The 19783-nt window shown below is 32.0% G+C and overlaps 2 protein-coding genes across 4 annotated transcripts; one reads left to right on the plus strand and one right to left on the minus strand.

The window, feature by feature from the left end:
* Nucleotides 1-1561: 1561 nt before the first annotated feature.
* LOC120175609 (mitochondrial arginine transporter BAC1-like) lies at nt 1562-4261 on the minus strand. The gene is made up of 9 exons (XM_039182211.1): nt 4060-4261; nt 3666-3755; nt 2858-2959; nt 2647-2751; nt 2449-2547; nt 2192-2380; nt 2006-2104; nt 1711-1849; nt 1562-1680 (listed from the first exon to the last, which is right to left on the minus strand). Exons 1-8 carry the CDS (start codon nt 4159-4161, stop codon nt 1715-1717), a joined length of 921 nt encoding a protein of 306 aa, XP_039038142.1. The 5' UTR covers nt 4162-4261; the 3' UTR covers nt 1562-1680; nt 1711-1714.
* A 721-nt stretch (nt 4262-4982) lies between these two features.
* On the plus strand, nt 4983-9881 carry LOC120175610 (PHD finger protein ALFIN-LIKE 7-like). Of its 3 annotated transcripts, none has more exons than XM_039182212.1 (5): nt 4983-5373; nt 5522-5554; nt 7673-7901; nt 9167-9296; nt 9389-9881. In XM_039182212.1, exons 1-5 carry the CDS (start codon nt 5277-5279, stop codon nt 9653-9655), a joined length of 756 nt encoding a protein of 251 aa, XP_039038143.1. In that variant the 5' UTR covers nt 4983-5276; the 3' UTR covers nt 9656-9881. The 3 variants fall into 3 exon arrangements, with proteins under 3 accessions (XP_039038143.1, XP_039038146.1, XP_039038145.1); XM_039182214.1 differs by having other exon boundaries at nt 4984-5373; nt 9167-9293; XM_039182215.1 differs by lacking the exon at nt 5522-5554.
* The last annotated feature ends 9902 nt before the right edge of the window (nt 9882-19783 follow it).

Genomic DNA, 19783 nt, shown 5'->3' on the forward strand with positions numbered 1-19783 from the left:
GGTCCAAAATTATTTCTTTTTCTTCATTTGAAAAGAAAAATATTACCGGTGTATGAAAAAAAACGAGTTATGAAAGTGATATCGGAAAGTTATGACTTTTGTCTTCAGAGTTCATACAGAGGGTTAATGTAAACTAAGAGACTTACCAGGTAGCTGGTGCGAACTCAAAGTCTGAAACTGTCTACATGCTTGCCACGTGGAGACGTGTTTGGAATACTAATTTGGTTTTTTAAACTTCAATATATTAGATATAAATTAAAAAATAACAGAGTAAAAGTCAGCTAAGTCAAATGAAAAGAGCAATTTTGTGTACCTAGCTTAGCTGCGTACGGACTTGACTTGAGGGTGGTTCCTATTTCTAATGACTGTCCCTTTTTCTCATATATATATATGGGGTAAGGGGAGGTAAGATAGTAGGCTACCCCCAACACCAGGTTGAGAGCAGCTTCCGTAAGAGACCTCCGAATTATGAAATGCTCTCCGTGAGACTCGATCCCACGACCACAAGGTTAAGAACCTTGTGGTTCCTATGTCTCTTTCGGGAAAATGTTTAAATTAAAGAGGTAAGCGATTTAATGCGGTTCAAAATTTCAAACTGAGAAACTGTGTTTTGTTTGGATGTCAACTGTGAAGACTCAACAAAAGCAGAAAAAAACACCAATTTAACGTTTTATTTGGATCAATCTGACGACTTCTCTGCCCTCAAAACTCGGAATGTAGCACTCATTCTCGTTAATAGTTCCCATGAATCAATATTAATTATCTCACTCACTGTCCAAGAGAATATTGGACTGCAGAATTAGTTTTATGGTAAGAGTTTCCTTTAGGACTGCCGGATCTTACATTTTGACACCCAAGCCTGTTTCAATGATTGTATCTTTTCATCTTTTCAAATATTTAGGCTGAAGTACAAAATGGTCACTACACTAATCTAAAATGATTTTTTAGTCGTGAAGTTTTTGAGGATACAACATGATCATTAAACTTACCAAAATATTATAGAATGATCATTGCATGTTACTATAAGATAATGATAAATTTTAATAAGTTTAAAGACTAATTTATAAAAATTTGAAAACTTTAATGGCCATTTTATAATAATTTGATAAAATTTAACGATTGTTTTATAATTTTCAAATTTTAAATAATAAAAAAAAACTATTTTAATATAATTTAATGACCACTTATTCTGAAATTTAATTCTTCCATTTTTTTATCTTTATAAAATTAAAGATTAACATAACACACATAATAAACTTCTGTTAAATCCAAATATGTAACACCTTAGGTTTGATTTCAAAGGTCTTATAGAGTATAGCTATTGATATAATAAATTGGATGTAAAAATCAGTTGAGATGTAAAAATAATAGTAGTCTAAATTCTAAGCTCAACATCTTAATTATGCTTCGTTTCAGGTTCTACATACTCTAATCAATAAAACATATAGTATTATGCAAATTTATCAAATGTTTTTACCATTCTTCGTTCCAATAAGCTTTGAAGGAACATCCTCAACCAGACAACAATAGACCCGTGAAAAAAAAACCCGGGGATAACTCAGAAAACAACTCAAATGTCTTCGAGCTACATGTTCATATCATTTAAGCCCAAGGATCAGCTCGTGCCAATATGCGAGCTGAAAGATCAGCCACCAAGCCAATTACAAATTCAAAAGAAGTCTCTGTAGATTAGATGAATTAAGTATTAGCTTCCTTAGTTGTTCTTGATTCCAAGAAGCTTCATGGCCAACTCCCAGGTGACGATTGCAGCTGCATTAGCTGGAAAAGCCCTCGCAATGGTAGGACCGAGTCCTGCATAGCATCCTCTGAGTCCAGCCCTCCGGTAAATCTGCAAGGCAAGGAAACAATTAGAATGTCACCCTTTACTTTTAATATCATTTTGATCTTTATATAAAACCTCCACCAGTCTGCTATCCATCTTCTTGTGCCACGAAAGGTGGATTCTGACACCATAATATATAGGAAGGGAATCAGATTGTCTCACCGAATTTAAAACTTGAAAAGGATTTGTTGAATAGCTTCTATCTGGAGCAGTCTGGATAATGGTTTTTGCCACATCCAAAGGTAAAACAGTTGACCAGAACTAGAAAGAAAATAATAAAACTAGATTAAACAGACCATATCGTAACTAAATTGAAAAAACAAAATGCAACAATGTCAGAACACTTACAGCTACACCACCCAGACCACCACTCAAAATTCCAATTCCCATATCAACCAAACTGCTATGGTCAGATGAACCAGTTTTTAGCTGTAAGTGCATATAATAACGGACATATTCATACACACTAAAAAATACTGCATTTCCAACGGATTCCCTTAATAATGTTGCAGAGCCACCTCGAAAGGCACCTGTAACCTGAAAGGTGTTCCATTAGTTTAATTTCATATATGAGTTAAGTTGCCAAAAAGCAGAGTATTTCTCACCCCGTCACTTTTTATGGTTTTTAGTGCACAATCAATGGAACTACTGTAGCCACTACACTTTGGAACCAACGAGTCAGTGCCTTGAATTTGCATCCTACACTGGAGAAGCCCATTGTCACAAGCATACTTTTGGGGGGGAAAATAGTGATTTTATCATCATTGAGCAAGTAATATCAGAACATAAAAACTAATTCATACCTTCACTAACTCCGATGGACATAGAACAAAACTGATAATAGCTCCACCAAAAGCAGCAGAAGGAATTATTACTTGGGGCTGTGGCCCGCTACTCTGAACTCCTCCCTTCATTAGCAAAAAAAATAAATAAATAATTAGACACATTACAATGTGTTGGAAACATATTATTAAAGAAACAGGTATATCACCTCCAATTCTCTTTATTACAAACCTGCAGTAACTGTTTTGTTTGTGAATAAATGCCAAAAAGAAGAGAACTTTCAAAGGCCATTCCAACAAAAGATGGTGTTGCCCCTGTATAAAGTCCTCTGACCTGCAGAAGCTAACCATGAGTTCTCCAGAAAAAATCAAATATGTCAAATGTAAGGGAAACTGTAATAACCATGTATAAAATACGCTAAGATTTATGGACTGTTATAGGATTATACTGCTGCAATAAGTGAACTGATGATTTACATTCCACAAACTACCTTGTATGTGCTTTAGGATCCTCTCCACTTATGCAGTAGACCAATACCTTGGTTTTCGAATCACAGCTGTAGATACTGAGAAAGTCTTAAGGATTTTTATTTTTATTTTTTTCCCCTTTGGACATATACAACTTGCAAGAAATTCTCTCTATCTTCACAAATTCCTGGATAACTTCATTAAATTTGCTCAGTTTTTTCCATTATCAACATTTTTAGATTATAGGACAGTAGCAAACGTAAACCGGTGTAGGAATTAACACGAAAGAAAATGAGTTTCTCTGCACAAAATGTTGAAATCTGATAGAGTTGAACATTAATATCTTTATATCCTACTGATTCATTTTGCACTTTGAACAGCAAGCAACCCTATAAAAATTAAACTGGAGGTATTCAAGTTCAAAAAGTTATAAAAGAATTAAAAAAATGATCCCTTTCCACCGCCATATTGCTTTAGATATTCAATAATGATCTAATTCTCACCAAAGAACAAATTTACGAACAGGGTTCTAGATAGGGAAAGGAAGGAAAAACAAGGATCAAGAAGCATACCCCTTCAGATGCAAGTATCCTAGCAGTGCAATGCAAGCCATTCCTATATGTAATCCCATGCACTGTAGTATTGTGTTTCTGCAACTTAACCTGAGCAAACAACCGTAAATAATAAAAGAAATTTACTGATTGTCGCATTGCCAAGAAAACCAGGAAGCAAAGAAATAAAGCTTAGGTTAAAAGAATATAATCAACATTTACATTTTCCCAAAGAGGAACTTATCCGATCTTTAAATTCGATTATTGACCAACATTCCTGGAAATGCTAACCACCTGGTTAAATTTTTAATTGCTACAATTTAACAAATATAACTCTTGAAATTCTGTCGGGCCCATGCTAAAAGAGCTTTAATTTTTTAAAGAAAAAGGTATAAGAATCAGCAATAACTTATACCTTCACAGTATCGAAGGGGTGACCGATGATAACGGTGGCAACACCAGCGAACAAGCCGGCGACGTACTCTTTGTAACTGGAAGGTTTGAAACTCTCTTCCATCGGTGTTTTGATAAATCTCTTGAACCCTTTGTTAGTATCAAAGTAAAAGGAACATCGGAGATTTGGTCCTCTCCGCGTCACACTGTAGAGTGAGAGGTAGCTGGGAATTTCCCCGCAAATTCTCGAGCTTTTTTAGGTTGGGTAATCTCCGCCTCTTTACCAAAATATCACACTTAAAAACATATTTTATAAAGTAACACCCATTCCATATAAATTTCTAAAAGTCTCAAGTAAAATAAAGACACATTATAAAGATTAAAAATTATATATAAATTATATCTTTAATCACTCAATAAAAATATATGCTTAAAATATAATATTTTAATATTTTGGATAAAACTTATTTAATTTTTGTTTACATTTTAATCATATATAATTTATTATTAGATACAAATTTAAATTGAATTCGTTAAAACTGAAATAACCAAAATTTAAATCTGTATGTTATCTCAGATAATGAATATCCGTATACATCTACATCGAATAGTAATATCAATGTCCAAATCCACATGCCATTTGAATAGATCAAATGTCTATAAATATTGAAATCCACAATCTGAATTTTCATCTATATTTCCATTAATAGTTAACAAAGGGGTGACTAGATTATAAGAAGATGATTAGTTGAGTGATGAATGTCAGAACGTGTAACTTTACACAACTGATGACTAAAATGTAAATGGAGTAATAACCGAGTGACTATAGGTGTAGTTTAACCATAAAGACAATAATCTTCGTCAGTTTAATAGTGGATAGATCCATCGCGTCAAAATCCAAGTTATCATTGAAATCTAAATTTTAATTGAACCCTAAACCCATCCTTTTGCCTAAAATTGGCTTTGTAGAGTTTCCGTTATCCGCTCCTTCTCTCTTTCACAAAGTGTACATTATTTATATATAATATAATTATAATTTGTAGTATATCCCCCGAACCTCCATCCCACCAAACCCTACAATGAAAACCCTAATTCATCTTTTCCTTTAACTCCCGACTTGCTACTTTGAAAATTATATTTAAAAGTTTTATCCACGTACTGTCTTTGTATTTAATATTTCAATTTGCAATATACAGAGGTTAAGGATTTTGGGTTGGTGGGGGAATTTGAGAAAAACAAATGGAAGGGATACCACACCCAATACCGAGAACAGTAGATGAGGTCTTCAACGACTTTAAAGGCAGACGCGCTGGCTTGATTAAGGCTCTCACCACTGGTTCTTTCCCCTTTCTTTCTTTCTTTCTTTCTTTCTTTCTTTCTTTCTTTCTTTCATTGTTGGATTTCTTTCTCTTTTGTTCTTTTAGAATTACCGATGGATTTAATTAACGAGTTTTTTTGTTTCATATTTGTGTTTTTTATGGCAGATGTTGAAAAGTTCTTCCAACAGTGTGATCCTGGTGGGTTAATTTGCATTTTTTTTTTGTATATTTTCTTTTTTGAGGTTTGACGCTGCACGGAGACTGTATATCTGTTTGTTTTCCTTTTCTCGAGTTTGCTTTCTTTCTTTTGGATTACTTTTCTGTATCTGTACGAAATGGTTTTTACATTTTTTCTAATCAAAATTCTTTCTATATTGTTATTTTCTGAATGTCGGAGCAGCTGACTATCATGTAAAGCTAATGAAAATCACATGGTCAGATGTATTTCTGTGAAAGCAGTTAAACTTCGTCTTCCTACACTATGACTGCTTGATCAGATAAATTCTGTAATGCCTGGAAATTGAATTCTTAATATACAAAGGCGCAGTTTTATCTTTATTTTTATATTTGATTTCCATTTTTGTCCTTATCAGCCCTAAATTGTTCATGCTTGTTTCTGTGGACATGTCTTGTGTGCTTTACACAATAAATGGCTCTGAATTCAATTCACTTCAATTGTGAAAAGACTTGTATACGTGCACACCTCTCTGGTTTAGGTCCTTTAAATCATTTATCATATTAGCCCCCTTTTCCTTTTTGATGATATGTAATCTTGGTTTATTTGCTACAGTATACTTGCTTTGCCTGCAAGGTGGCCAGAATTTGCAAAAATAGTTACATGAATGAGCTTTTTTTTTTTTTTTGCAAGTACACCGTCTGCCTTGGGTTTTCATTTAATCTACTAATGAACCTGCATTTCGTTTTGGATAAAGTGACTGTTTTCAAATTAACCTTTCCAGTCAAGTGTTTATCTCAGCTTCATGAAAAAATGAAGCTCGGGTTTGAAATCTGCCCAAATGCATATTTCAAATGGTTGCCTAACCTTTTTTCTTAGTAGTATTTGCCTTTTAATGATGTGGACATGCTTCTGGCCATTCTCTGCACTAAGCAACCTGCCACGAGTTAGTGTCTGAAGTAGCTGAATTATTGAAATTTCTTTCTTTGGAACTGAATCTTCATTTCTATTTGTTTCTGAAATTATGTTCTGTTTCTTGTGAATGTTCGCATTTATAGTCACACTGATAACCAGGGATTTAAATAGCGGTCCGTGACTGCGATAGTGCCCGCTATATAGCGGTAGCAGTGCCCTCCGAAACCGTTATTATATGACCGTGATACCCATAATCCTCATAATAGCATCCGCAATCGCGACGAAAGCGACGTGGCCGAAAACGCGACCGCAACCGCTATTTGAATCCCTGCTGATAACTACTTATCATGCTTTCCGATATGTTCTATTACTGGATGGCTTTCTTTCTTTGGAAATGAATCTTCATTTCTATTTGTTTTTGAAATTATGTTGGATTCCCTGTGAATGTTTGCATTAATAGTCACACTGAAAACTACCTATCATGCTTTCCCATATGTTTTCTGACAGTATGGCTTTCTTTCTTTGGAAATGAATCTTCATTTCTATTTGTTTCTGAAATTATGTTCTATTTCCTGTGTGTGTTTGCATTTATAGTCACAATGAAACTACTTATCATGCTTTCCTGTATGCTCTCTTACCGGATGATTTTCTATCTTTGATAGTGAATCTTCATTTCTATGTGTTTCTGAAATTATGTTCTATTTCCTGTGAATGTTTGCGTTTATAGTCACATTGAAAACTACTTGTCATGCTTTCCTATGTGTTTTCTTACTGGATGGTTTGAAATTTGCTTGGCTTTCTATGTTATTTATTCATATTATATAGTGCCATTTAATGAATACTCTTTAAATCTGAACTGATAGTGGAAAATGAAATATCTAGTTTCCTTCGTTTATAGATGTAAACTAGTCTTTGGCTTCAATTTCCACTTTTTCATTCTATCCAGACTATTTATATATTGGATGTCATTTTTCATTCTTAAAGTTCATTTTAGGGGCACTTTGGTTTTGATTCTACTGGAAAAATCACCACTGCAATGTGGTGTTTATGGCTATTTGTTCAATTTAACGTCTCCATTCCTACATGCTTATATTTTATATGTTAACTAGAAAATCTTGAATCTACAAGAAGTGCTTCTAGATGACTTCAAAGTTATTAATGAGCTGTATGTTGTGATTCATTCCAGCATATTTATATTTTCGAAAATTTTGAATTTACATTTGCAGAAAAGGAGAACTTATGCTTGTATGGACTTCCAAATGAGACATGGGAAGTTAACTTGCCTGTTGAGGAGGTTCCTCCCGAGCTTCCAGAACCTGCACTGGGCATAAACTTTGCTAGAGATGGAATGCAGGAGAAGGACTGGCTATCATTGGTTGCAGTTCACAGTGATTCGTGGTTGCTTGCCGTTGCTTTCTATTTTGGTGCACGGTTTGGGTTTGGAAAGAATGAGAGGTATGTTTGCTTTTTCTATTTCATTTATGGCACATTGAGTCTAAGTTTGCACAGCTTGGTTGCTGCTGTATCTTGGTTGAATTTAGTGCTGTCTGCATTATTCTCTTTGCATCTTCTGTTATACAAAAAACAGTACCCTTGTTCTCTTTAAATGAGTTTATTTCTAATTTATTGAAAGTTACCAATCTGATGCATAGCACTACTCTGGTTCTTTCATTGTATTTTTCTGACATGCGATAGTTGTTTATGCCTTACATTCAAGAAAGGAAGTGACTGGATGCCAAAAATACTAACTGAGATGTTTGACTATTAATATTTAATCCTAGCTGAAGTGAAAGTCTTGCAGGCTATACAATGAAACATTGACCTTAATGCTTTGGCACTCCTGTTAAATAGAAGTTTGTCACATGCATGTGTCTAAGCAGCTAACAATGATTAAAGAAAACTGATTGGTCAGTTCAATCGGTTGAACTGGTAGGCTCGATGGTTCTACCCCCAATCCAAGGAATGATTTCCTGCAGAACCATAACTTGATGTCTTCCGGTAGGTATGTGAACATACATTGTTTTGTAATTTTAGTAAGGGCTTGCTTTAGGAGGGAATATTTGACACATTTGGGAATTTGTAATTGTCTCAAAGCTTTGGAGTTTGAACTTTGGGAAAGAAGCAAAACTTGGCCCTCAGTTCCACTGTTGCAGTGGTGTGATGCATGACCAAAAATAAAACAGCAAGAGGCAGTTGTGAGAGAAAGGGGAAAGGCCCTGTTTGATGGAAATATGTAGAAAAATATCAATTCACCTGCCATCTGTTAATCAGCCCTATAATCGATGTTTAGCTCATTTAGAAATCCTCAATCATTGAAGTGTTGAACTAAGGGATCCGGTTATCTCAACTTTCTTTAAGTGAATAGCATATTGCTTCAACTCTTCCTTTATTCAACACAGGAATACGAGGACATGACACTCTAAGGACCCTCCTAATATAGGGAAAAACGTAGAAAAAATTGAACATACTAGTTTGGAGACTTGTATCAACTTCCGACTCTCGCAACCGAGTATGAGTGACATAGGTTGAGTAGAAGAAAGGGACTAAATAAATAACTTCCTTTTCCAAATCCCTGGATCTGTTCACGCTTGCAGCACAGGCATGCTATGCTCCCTTGTCAGTAAGGGATTTGAGCTGTGAGTAGGGTTTGCGTGTAGGAGAGTGCTTCATTACAGGTTTTTCCTATCAGTAATGTTATTCTAATGTTTTTCTATTGACAGGAAAAAACTCTATCTGATGATAAATGATCTTCCAACCATATTCGAAGTTGTGACGGGAAGCGTTAAGCCATCAAAAGACCAATCTACTAATCACAACAGCAGTGGCAAAAGCAAATCAAATGCCAAGGTGGTATGAAGTTAAATGTAAATGCTTGTGTTTTTCTTCCTTTAATATGCAGTGGTCTTGATTTAATGTCACATTGATATCCCTGGTGTTTGCAGTCTCGTCAATCTGAACCCCAAAGTAAGATGGTAAAGATATCTCCACCATCCAAGGAAGATGGCAGTGGGGAAGAAGACGAAGATGATGAACAGGGTGCCACCTGTGGGGCTTGTGGGGATAGCTATGGAACTGATGAGTTTTGGATTTGCTGCGATATCTGTGAGAGATGGTTTCATGGCAAATGTGTGAAGATTACACCTGCAAAGGCCGAGCATATCAAGCAGTACAAGTGCCCAAGTTGCAATAGCAAGAGGGCTAGAGTTTGAAAGTAGTAGGTTTAGTATTTTGGACTTTAAACCAAATTGAAACGAAACAGACAAGGTCCGTTTTATAGCCTTTTCCGTTACTATTTAGAAGTAAAACAGAGTTTGCACATTTTAGTTGATGAATGAATTTCAATGACTGCGGATGGGATTTTATGTTCTGCTACTCTGTGCTCCTGCTTTGTTTGATTTCTATTGACAATTGTGTTTTTAACTGATGCTGGCATCTAGAACTAGTTTACATTATATATATAGTGACACGCGCACGGACACAATGGATCCAATTACACCAGCGTAAATTTAAAGTAGTTTTGTATATTTGTATAATTTTATGTATGATTAATATTTTTGTTGTTGAAATTGTTAACAAAACTTTGGTTTCCAGGTAAGTCTCGAGAAGAAAGGAAAAACTTATTTGAAATTGAGCGTCGGTGAGAAGAGAGATGGTGCGAAATGAGAAAGTTGAGAAAATAGTGAATGCCTTCAGAAAATTATTTTTTGAAAAATAATAATAAATAAATTTATAGGAAACCTTTATTTTTTTCCCCTTTGAATGTAATTAAAATTATATTAATTGGATTCATTTTACTCAATTAAACACCGAATGAAATTAAAAAAAAAAAATCAAATACTTGAAATAGTACAACCTTACATGTTCAAATCATATCTGTAATAGACTTTTATCAAGATAATAATTTGGCTACTATAAATCACCTGTTGACAGCTTAGGAAAGAATAACCCTAAACTAAACCCATCACCTTTTCTAATTAGTATGTTACTGAATATTAATTATTTTAGTAATTTAAAAAGGTGGGAGAATCTCTGATCGATCTTCTTCTCATACTCCTAACAAACAGGATGGCACTATAAACTTCCATGAGATACAGTCCACGAATTATTCTTCCAAACCCGTATTAAAATATATAAATAACAATGGAAATCTGGAATGAAATAATTTTTTCTCCTAAAGACAGACGACCCATGGCATGAAATGGCCTCACTTACTCACCCGATTCTCAGGTTTGAATCTCCCTACTTTCTGTTTTGAGTGGCCTATTATTATTGTAGTATCATATTCATTTTTTTCTAATCACCGGTATTCAATCTATTGAACGATTAATTCAAATACTGTAATTAAATTATACTATATTATATCTACTACCACCGTCCACAAAAATAGAAGTACACAATAGATAAGTCATCAAGTGGAATAGGAGAAATTCTTATAATAATGATATAAAAAATTTACTCGAATAATAGTCAACCCGAATATCATGCGACGCCCACCAAATATGAATTGACATGCAACACACATGCCAAAGCTGTTTTTGTTTCAAACCATCTGAATAAAGATCATCCTAGCAGCAAGCTACACCTAGATTTAACCTACATAGTATTAGTGAAAATAAATATTATTATTTATATGTAAATGAGCTCCATACGTTAGATATGCATGGTATTTCATGTATTGAAAACGCATGAAAAGAAATTATTTTGAACATAATGCGTCTTTCGTATTCTATGCATTGGAAATACACGATATTTCATACGTATTAAAGTTAAACGTATTGACCACAATGCGTCTTAACTTTGTAAAAATTACATTATTTGAGTAAATAATTTAATTTCATCGTTATCAAGCAGAATTTTTTTCAAATTATTATTGTAAAAATTTGGCCAGTGGAATATGTAGTCCTGAAAATAATCCATTCATAGGTCATTAGAATCAATACATATGTCACCACTTTATATAATCATATTCTTCAATAATAACTAAAATGGTGGACAATCATTTGGGTTAGCCAAGAGGTATACAAGCCCTAGCCCCTATCATTGAAAATGCCAAACTTACCCTTATATATGGAATGATTGAGGAGGGTGGGTGAGTACTTTTGCTTTTATCAAAGTTAGTGGCGCGGCCCAAATAAGTGAAGATTAATGGTGTAGCCGTGTAATAAGAGAAGAGAAAAGTAAAATAAAATGTACAGAGGGAGATATTTTCATGACATGTTTAAATCTTGCATAGTAATGCTTGCATGCATGCATGTATGAATATGCGTATTTATTGTATGAATGCCAGCCATTTTTTTATAAGTTGGGTACATTGATCAATGTAAGACCCGAAGGATTCATCAAGGCGAGCTGGGAAGGGTGGCGTTAGTGCATATGCTGGTTTAAGTGTACAATGGATTGAAAGAGTAAAGACTGAAAGAAAGAGAGCTACTGACATCAAGAAACAGTTGAGCTATGGCAGGGAGTTTTGGATGAGAGAGCAACTGAGGAAACGAGGTTTAGGTCTACTGTTGGAATTTAGCGGCATCCCAACGAAATCACCAATTACCCCCGCACTACTTTCTATTTGTTTCTAAGAAGAGAAAAGGAAAGATCAGATAGAATATGGGGACCTTGGGAATTCACTTCATAATCTAAATGTTTGATTTACCTTTAATTATACCATGCACTATCCATTTCATTGCATTATTTGATCTTGTTCATTGCAAATACTCTTGCTTGCAGATTATTCCTATGCCTTCTGGTGATGATTTTTACTCTTGTTGGAAAAATAGTTCTATTATGCACTCGTAATTGGGTTGATGAACCAAAAAAAAATATTAAGATTTCAGATTTCGAACTTTGAAGTATTTACATATGCATACAAGCATACATACATTATATATGTATATAATATAGTTTCTGTATATTGGACTCCAAACCCTATGTTTTGTTGGTGATGTACTTAATAAAGCTGCAAGAATCAATACTCTGTAAGATTCCGAATACGTTTCCGTGGGAGTAGAGGTAGATCCTGATTAGCATGCCCAAGAAAGTAATGAAAGTACGAAACTGGTAATAGTTGACCTAATCACTTTAATTATTACTTGTAATGAAATTATAAATGCATTCCGCCACTAGGAACTATATTAGAAATCCAGAATCGTTATGGGATTTTGATAATGAATACGTTAACATACCCTTTGAAAATTAATTACTGCATTAAATGTAAAAATTGGTATTCTATTTTTATTTTTTTTACAAGACTTGAAATCGATATATAATAATATTCTTTAAAAGAATGGTCATTGGATTTTACAACACCTGTTAGCCAAGCTTGATTATATATATATTAAAAAAGGAAGTAGATGGATGCCCTAGAAAATTTCAAAAGAAAATAAAATATTCTTTACGGTGAACTTTGTGTAGCTAACAAGCACTTGAAGGGGAACCATGCTCTAATGGCAATGGAGGAAGAAATTTGGCTTCGGTTGTCTTAAGATTTGAGAATAAGTAGTGTGAAACACGTGCTATTTCAGTGTGGTGTATCCATTTCAGACTAATAAACGAATACTGACTTGTATCGGTGTATATCTGTAACACCCATAATCCGTATACGGCTCGAAATACTAGTTAAAAACGGTACAATAACATTACAGACATTCACTGATCATAAACGTTTAAAAATTTGTTTCATTTCAAAAGTTTTTATTTTTCAACTTTAAACTATTTCATTAATCGTGTAAAATCGTAAAATAATATTTAATCATCCAAAACGAATCTAGATTTAGGCAACATTTATGTTGTTTAGTGCTGTTTCATAAACTATTTAAAACCTGCCTAAATACTGCTTAATTTTTTTAAAAAACATTTAAAACTTAATATTTATACTATTTTTTCACAACTACGATTATAACTAAAATTACTTAACTTTAAAATAGTCCTAGATTACTATTACATGCCCTTTTAAAAATAAATCCAATAAAGCAATCTACAGATATAATGTATATGACACTAATAAATCAAAGATAAGATGTCTTACTGATATTGTTTGTAGGCTTGATTTCCAAAAGATGCTCGCAAGGCTCCTCATTTCATGTCATTTCCTTTATTAGAACCTACGCATGAAAATCATCACTCGCTAAGTAAAACTTAGTGAAACAGTAACATAGCTAAAACGAGATAAAACATAAATTTCATAAAATATTATAAACATAAATATGTAATTTAAATAAAATCATTAAAACTTTCAAACCGTGCTATTCATGTTGTTTTCTTCTTGAAAACCTGAAAATCATTATCTCATGATTTTATCAAAAATCATGTAAGTCAACATTAAACATAACGAACAATTCTTATTATTTTCATTCATACATATTTCAAAACTTTCATTCATTTTCATTTTCATATTCTTTTTTTTTCAAAATCATGTCATAACTTTCATATTTATTTGTATAACCCAATGTCTATGTAAGAGAATACAAGGTAAGTCAGTAGAACATAAGGTACACACTAGGCACATCACAATGTCAATCATAACTGAAACATATAATGCACTCCAAGTATAATCATAACATGAGCACCAACGACGCAAGTCATAATGTACACGAATGTACCATAGCTTAACTGAGAAGTACTCAACTTAATGGCATGCCAAATGTACATACGACTCTCAATACAACATAAAATGGGCTTATAAATTATGATATAATCATTTATTTATCATCATCTTAAAATCATAAACATTTAAAATCCATAATCGTAAAAATTGTGCTTCGACAATTCATACCCTAAATCATTTGTAAAACTTTATATAAAGATTATGGGAATAATTCGTCATTAAAATAGAAAACATACTTTAATTAATACGATGTTGACTTATTACAAGTCGTCTTCAATCAGAATATCTAAATAAATAAGTTGAGTTCACTTTTACACTTTATTTATAAGTCAAAATATAAGTCTCACTAAACTTTAGATTTAATTATTTGCTTCCAAATGTTCGACAATTTGTACTACATTCAAAGAAATATTATTATGTATTAATTTACATACTTAAATATTATTCCGATAGTACCACTGAAAACTAGACTCGAATACGAATCTAAATATATAAGGAACTTCTAGTTCAATTTGTAAAATTTATAATGAATTTTCAAAGCAGGCTTACAGAAGTTGTTTTGAGCAGAATCTGCTGCCTTATTTTCTGACCTATCATCTGACCTATCATCGATTAAAAATTAATATATTTTCGTGTGCACCTTAAAATAAGTACCTATTTATTTTAAACACAACTATACTAATATACGAATCCAACGGTATAAAATTCATACTCTAATCATTTAAGTATAATTTATGGTGAATTTTTAAATTTATTGTTTGAATTATAATTTTTAGACAACTTTCTTTAATTAACATCCTTAACTAAAATTCATAATTCTATAAGCTTAATAAAATAACATATAGACTATAATCACCATTCACATAACATTATGAGTCACTTCTTACCGTAGTAATTTCGTTACTGGCTCATCGCAAGTCAATGTTTGTGCGATAACATAAATACAAATTAAATTCACTCACATTTACCTCCATATCGAACATTCTCCACGATAATATTCTCAATCCCGCACTTTTCTCTTCTTTTTGAGTTACTTGGATTATTAGATTTATCGTGGTCTAACAACATCATATAATACATAAAATATTTAAATTATGTGTTAGTATCGAACTAACATAATCTAAGCTTAAATATAAAGTTCGATAGAAATAAAATTGATATAAAACTAAATCATGTTTTCCATTCACATTTCGAACTTCTCAAAAATGCTTATTCGATTCCATAAATATTTATTTTTCATTGTCAACCCTTCAACTTTTTCCAATTACACAATCAAGCAACTAATTATGAATTCTTTCTAGAATTCACCTTAACTTTTCCATTAAATTCATAATGATCCTTCACCATCATGATCATTGCACTTTAATTTCTAAAATTTCCAGCATCTTAATAAAATTCTCAAATCAATACTTTAACATTCAAAGACTTGAAATTTCATCCCAAAGTTTCTTAGACTTTTCAACTTTTACCACCCATCTTTATAAACTTGTAATTTGATTCCAAATCAACTTTCTAACTTAAAATTCAAGCATTGCATAATTAAAAATTCAACCTTGAACACCCCAATTATCACATTTAAACAATAATGTCCCACGATTCTCAAAACTTGTAAATTAGCTCTTTTACTATCTCCAGGTTTCAAATTGATCCAAATTGATCTCCAAGTCTCATAGAACACTTCTAATATCATTTCTAGAATATAGGAAAATTTTCAATATCCCCCCCCCCAAATTTTCCTCATGGTCGAATACTATAAGGTAGGAATTCCATGTTTTCCTACTTGATTCAAGGATCAATTCAACATCTAAACAGCATTTCCAATCTTCTAAAATCAAACGCCTATCATAATTAATCCAAATCAAATTTTCTTCAAAACCCTAGGTCATAGTCGAATAGTCTTTTACTCAGTTTCCAGTGATTTTAATCATCACACATGCCTTAGAATTAATCTCCAACATCAATAACATAATAAACCCTAATTTTCAATTTCATGAAATGTTCACCATGCAATATCTATACCAAATGATAGAGAAAATCATGTAGATTAATTCCCTATTTCACAACTTAATCCAAAAATCAATCATGTAACCTTAAAAATGAACTTGAAATTTTTTCTTATCTTGTATGGAGACTCACGACTTGGAGGGAAGAAATGGCTGAAAATATGCTAGTTTTCTTGATTATTCATGGCTTAATAATATAATTGAATATTAAATTCAATTAATGAGAAGTCCCTAATTTGTCATTAGTGAAACTTGATATTTATAATATGCCATTGCATTAACATCCATTAAAATATTTCTTAGTCAAAGATGAACCAATTTGACTTTAACTTTCTACTTTGGCCATAAAATTTTTAGAAATTCCATTTTAGTCACTAAATTTCCACTCTTAGGACTGTTCTAAGCAAAATTCCTTTGATCTAAAATATGAAAATAATATTTCCAACACTTATCTAACATTCTTCAAATTTTCGTAAAATTCTAGTTCAATCTGATTATCTGATTTCTATACCGAACTTTATCGCTTTATAGTTTTTCACACAAATCCCGAACCAAAAATCTGATTACCACAAAAATCCTTGTTTTAGGCCAAATTATTCCTTTACAGACGAAAATATATAAATTTTCTAAAATTGCATTTTTGGTCCATGAACTTTTATAAATTTTATACTTCAACTATAAACTTTTAAATTTTATATTTTGGTCACTAACTAAAATTTGGGGTATTACAATATCAGTATATACATATCAATTGAATCACTACCCGATGCATACAAGAAAAAAATTATACACATAAGAACACAAAACATTTCTAAAAAGTGGAAGAGATCCGAACATTCACCGACCAACAACATGTTTGCATGATTAGTTATGAATATCAATTTTATCGATTTCCTTTTCCTTTTTTTTAAAAAAATGAGATAAATCTAAAATTTAAACCTTGATGCACAGTCCAATTTAACGCCTAAGAAACCCAGAATGAATCATTTTGATGTACTCGGAACATTATAGTGGACTGAGTAGACTAGTCTGTATGAAAAGAATATACAAGGTACTGGTGCGGCTGCCACCGGCCACATTGTCCCATTGCTTTCATTCAGAACTTGTAGTATGTGGGGGGGGGGGGGTTTGAATACTGTCTAGGGGGACCAATTTCATACCCTTAAAAGAAAAAGCAGCTGAGTGTTTGTGGTTGAGCTCATCTCTGCATTAATTTCATGTTACCTTGGCTCTTCAGTTGCAACTTGCAACCAATTATTTAAAGCACATCCCAGCTATAAAGTGGACGATTAATAGGCCAAGGCATTAGTCGGTCATAAATCTAAAACCAATATTAGGTTTTATAGGCTACTTTGGTTAGAGAGAGTCAAATTTAATGGCTTTATGCATTTTCGGACCATTCGCTCCGACTCACCTGCATACATATTTAAAATGAGTGAACAGTGGCACTTTATGTAAATACTTTGGGTTATATATAAAGCAGATTTCTAACATTTTTGGGTTGTATTTTTAGTGAAATATGGACATTTTATAAAATAAAAGGATAAATTGCACGGGTGACCACTAAATTATGGTCAAAAATCATTTTAACCACAAATGTTTCAATTTGATCAAATAGGACATCCAACTATTTAAATGTTTGAATCACGCCACCTACCGTTAACAATTAACGGAACATGTGATTTTGCAGTTAAAAATATTTTGGTATAATTACATAATTGGTCCATGTTACTTATAGATTCTTTCGATTTGATCCTCATTTGAATAAATTAAATTGATGACATGTGTTATCATTCGATTGAAAGACTAAAACCAACGAATAAGGGGTAGGTGGGCTTCAAACAGTAGACCTCTTATGTGAAAGGGAAAACACCAAACTATTGGACCAAATCATTCATTTGATTATCTTCATACAACAAATAATATATATCTTGTATCTTAGTAAAATTTTATTTAGACAACAAATAATATAATTAATAAATAAATATTAAGGTTATTTTTTAAATTAATAAAAATACAAATATATAAAACATATTAATTTTTTCTTTAATTATATAATTTAATATTATAAATATTTATTAATATAATATGAACATAATATTTTATATTAAAAATTATGAATATAATATTTTATATATCTTAATTCTTAAATTTTAAAAAATATTTTTTATTTTTATCTTAACTTATTAAATATATTTTATTTTTTTCTTAACCTATTAAATATTTTTTTTATTTTAATGTAAATATATATTTTTTATTTTTATCTCACTTAAAATATATTTTTATTTTTATCTTAATTTTTAAAAATATATTTTTAAAATATATTAACTTAAAATATATTATTATTATTATTTTAATATATTTTATATATTCATACTTTTTGTTAATGTAAAAAAATTCTTAATTTTTATTTATTAATTATATTTTTTTGTCTAAAGAAAAATTTATTAAGATACAAGATATATATTATTTGTTGTGTGAAAATAACTAAATGGATGCCTTGGCCAATGATTTGGACCTTCCTCTTTCACCCAAGGGGTCCTTAGTTCAAATCCTAGATGTCCCCTTATGTGTTTAAATAAATTAAAATAAATTTAGTCCTCTAATTAAATAATGACATGTCATTATTTTAATTTATTAAAATGAAGACCAATTTGAAAGAATGTATAAGTAACATAGACCAATTGTGTAATTTTACTAAAATATTTTTAACCGCCACATCACATGTTCCGTTAACCGTTAACAGCATGTGAATTGATTGAAACATTTAAATAGTTAGATGATATGTTTGATCAAATTAAAACATTAGTTGTCAAAATCATTTTTTATAATAGTTTAGTGGACACCCGTATAGTTTACCTTAAAATAAATTCATTCGTCAACTCGTCACTAGGCCCAATCTTGAATCAAACACATCTTAAATATATGGTTAAAGTACTGTACAACAATTATATAGAATCTTGGTCCAATCGGCAGCCAAATGTGTTTCTCTCCTACAGAAATATATATCCGGCCTATGATTTTTAACCTTTTTGACTACTCAACTCTTTCAAAACCTTAGCCTCAAATCACCGTTTCAATTGCCCAACAATTTGCAGCAAAATTTCCTTTGTGTAGCCATCACACAAACCTCTCCACCACCATCTGATATATTTAGAAGAAGACAATGAGACTAAGGATCTTACTCTAATTACGCCAATTCTAATTGACTATGAGAGCTCCAAAATTCCATCATTAAACTACCAAATCCAGTCTTAATCAAAAGGTTCTGAAATCCACCAACTACATTACCATATAACAATAATTAAATATTAACTTGTCAAATACTGTATTGCAAAGCTGACCAAATCATTCTTTTGGAAGCCATAGGGAAGACGACAAGTAGCCCAATACCACGAAAAAAACACATAGCAGTTGGGAATATATGTATTGCCGATCTCTATCCAACTTTGGCAGAATGTACATTACATAGTCACTCTGCCAAGCATGCGTGTGACTTTGGGGTCGAATAGGGTATGTTTTGAAGTCAACCCTTCATTCCCAAACAACTATCCTAATATTTAAGCGTGGATTTACGATTTTTCTGGTTGATTTTTAGCCGACTTTTTTTCTTCAAAACACACTAGAGAATATGTATCTTTAGTGGCAATGAAAATGGCCACTAAAAACTATTAAATTTAGTCAATAAAATTTAAGTCAACAATCACAAATAATTCTATCACTGTTTTATTAGT

The sequence above is a fragment of the Hibiscus syriacus genome, unplaced genomic scaffold (assembly GCF_006381635.1).
Source record: "Hibiscus syriacus cultivar Baekdansim isolate YM2019G1 unplaced genomic scaffold, ASM638163v2 tig00112206_pilon, whole genome shotgun sequence".
NCBI lineage: Eukaryota > Viridiplantae > Streptophyta > Magnoliopsida > Malvales > Malvaceae > Hibiscus > Hibiscus syriacus.

Bases quoted from the DNA above. Each gene is read 5' to 3' on its own strand.
- LOC120175609 (XM_039182211.1), bottom strand. From the start codon at position 4,161: ATGGAAGAGAGTTTCAAACCTTCCAGTTACAAAGAGTACGTCGCCGGC. The intron at 2,381-2,448 runs GTGAGAAATACT...AACACCTTTCAG, and splicing joins AAACCATAAAAAGTGACGGG to GTTACAGGTGCCTTTCGAGG. The intron at 2,105-2,191 runs GTAAGTGTTCTG...TTTTCTTTCTAG, and splicing joins GTGGTCTGGGTGGTGTAGCT to TTCTGGTCAACTGTTTTACC.
- LOC120175610 (XM_039182212.1), top strand. From the start codon at position 5,277: ATGGAAGGGATACCACACCCAATACCGAGAACAGTAGATGAGGTCTTC. The intron at 5,555-7,672 runs GTGGGTTAATTT...TTACATTTGCAG, and splicing joins CTTCCAACAGTGTGATCCTG to AAAAGGAGAACTTATGCTTG. The intron at 9,297-9,388 runs GTATGAAGTTAA...TGGTGTTTGCAG, and splicing joins GCAAATCAAATGCCAAGGTG to TCTCGTCAATCTGAACCCCA.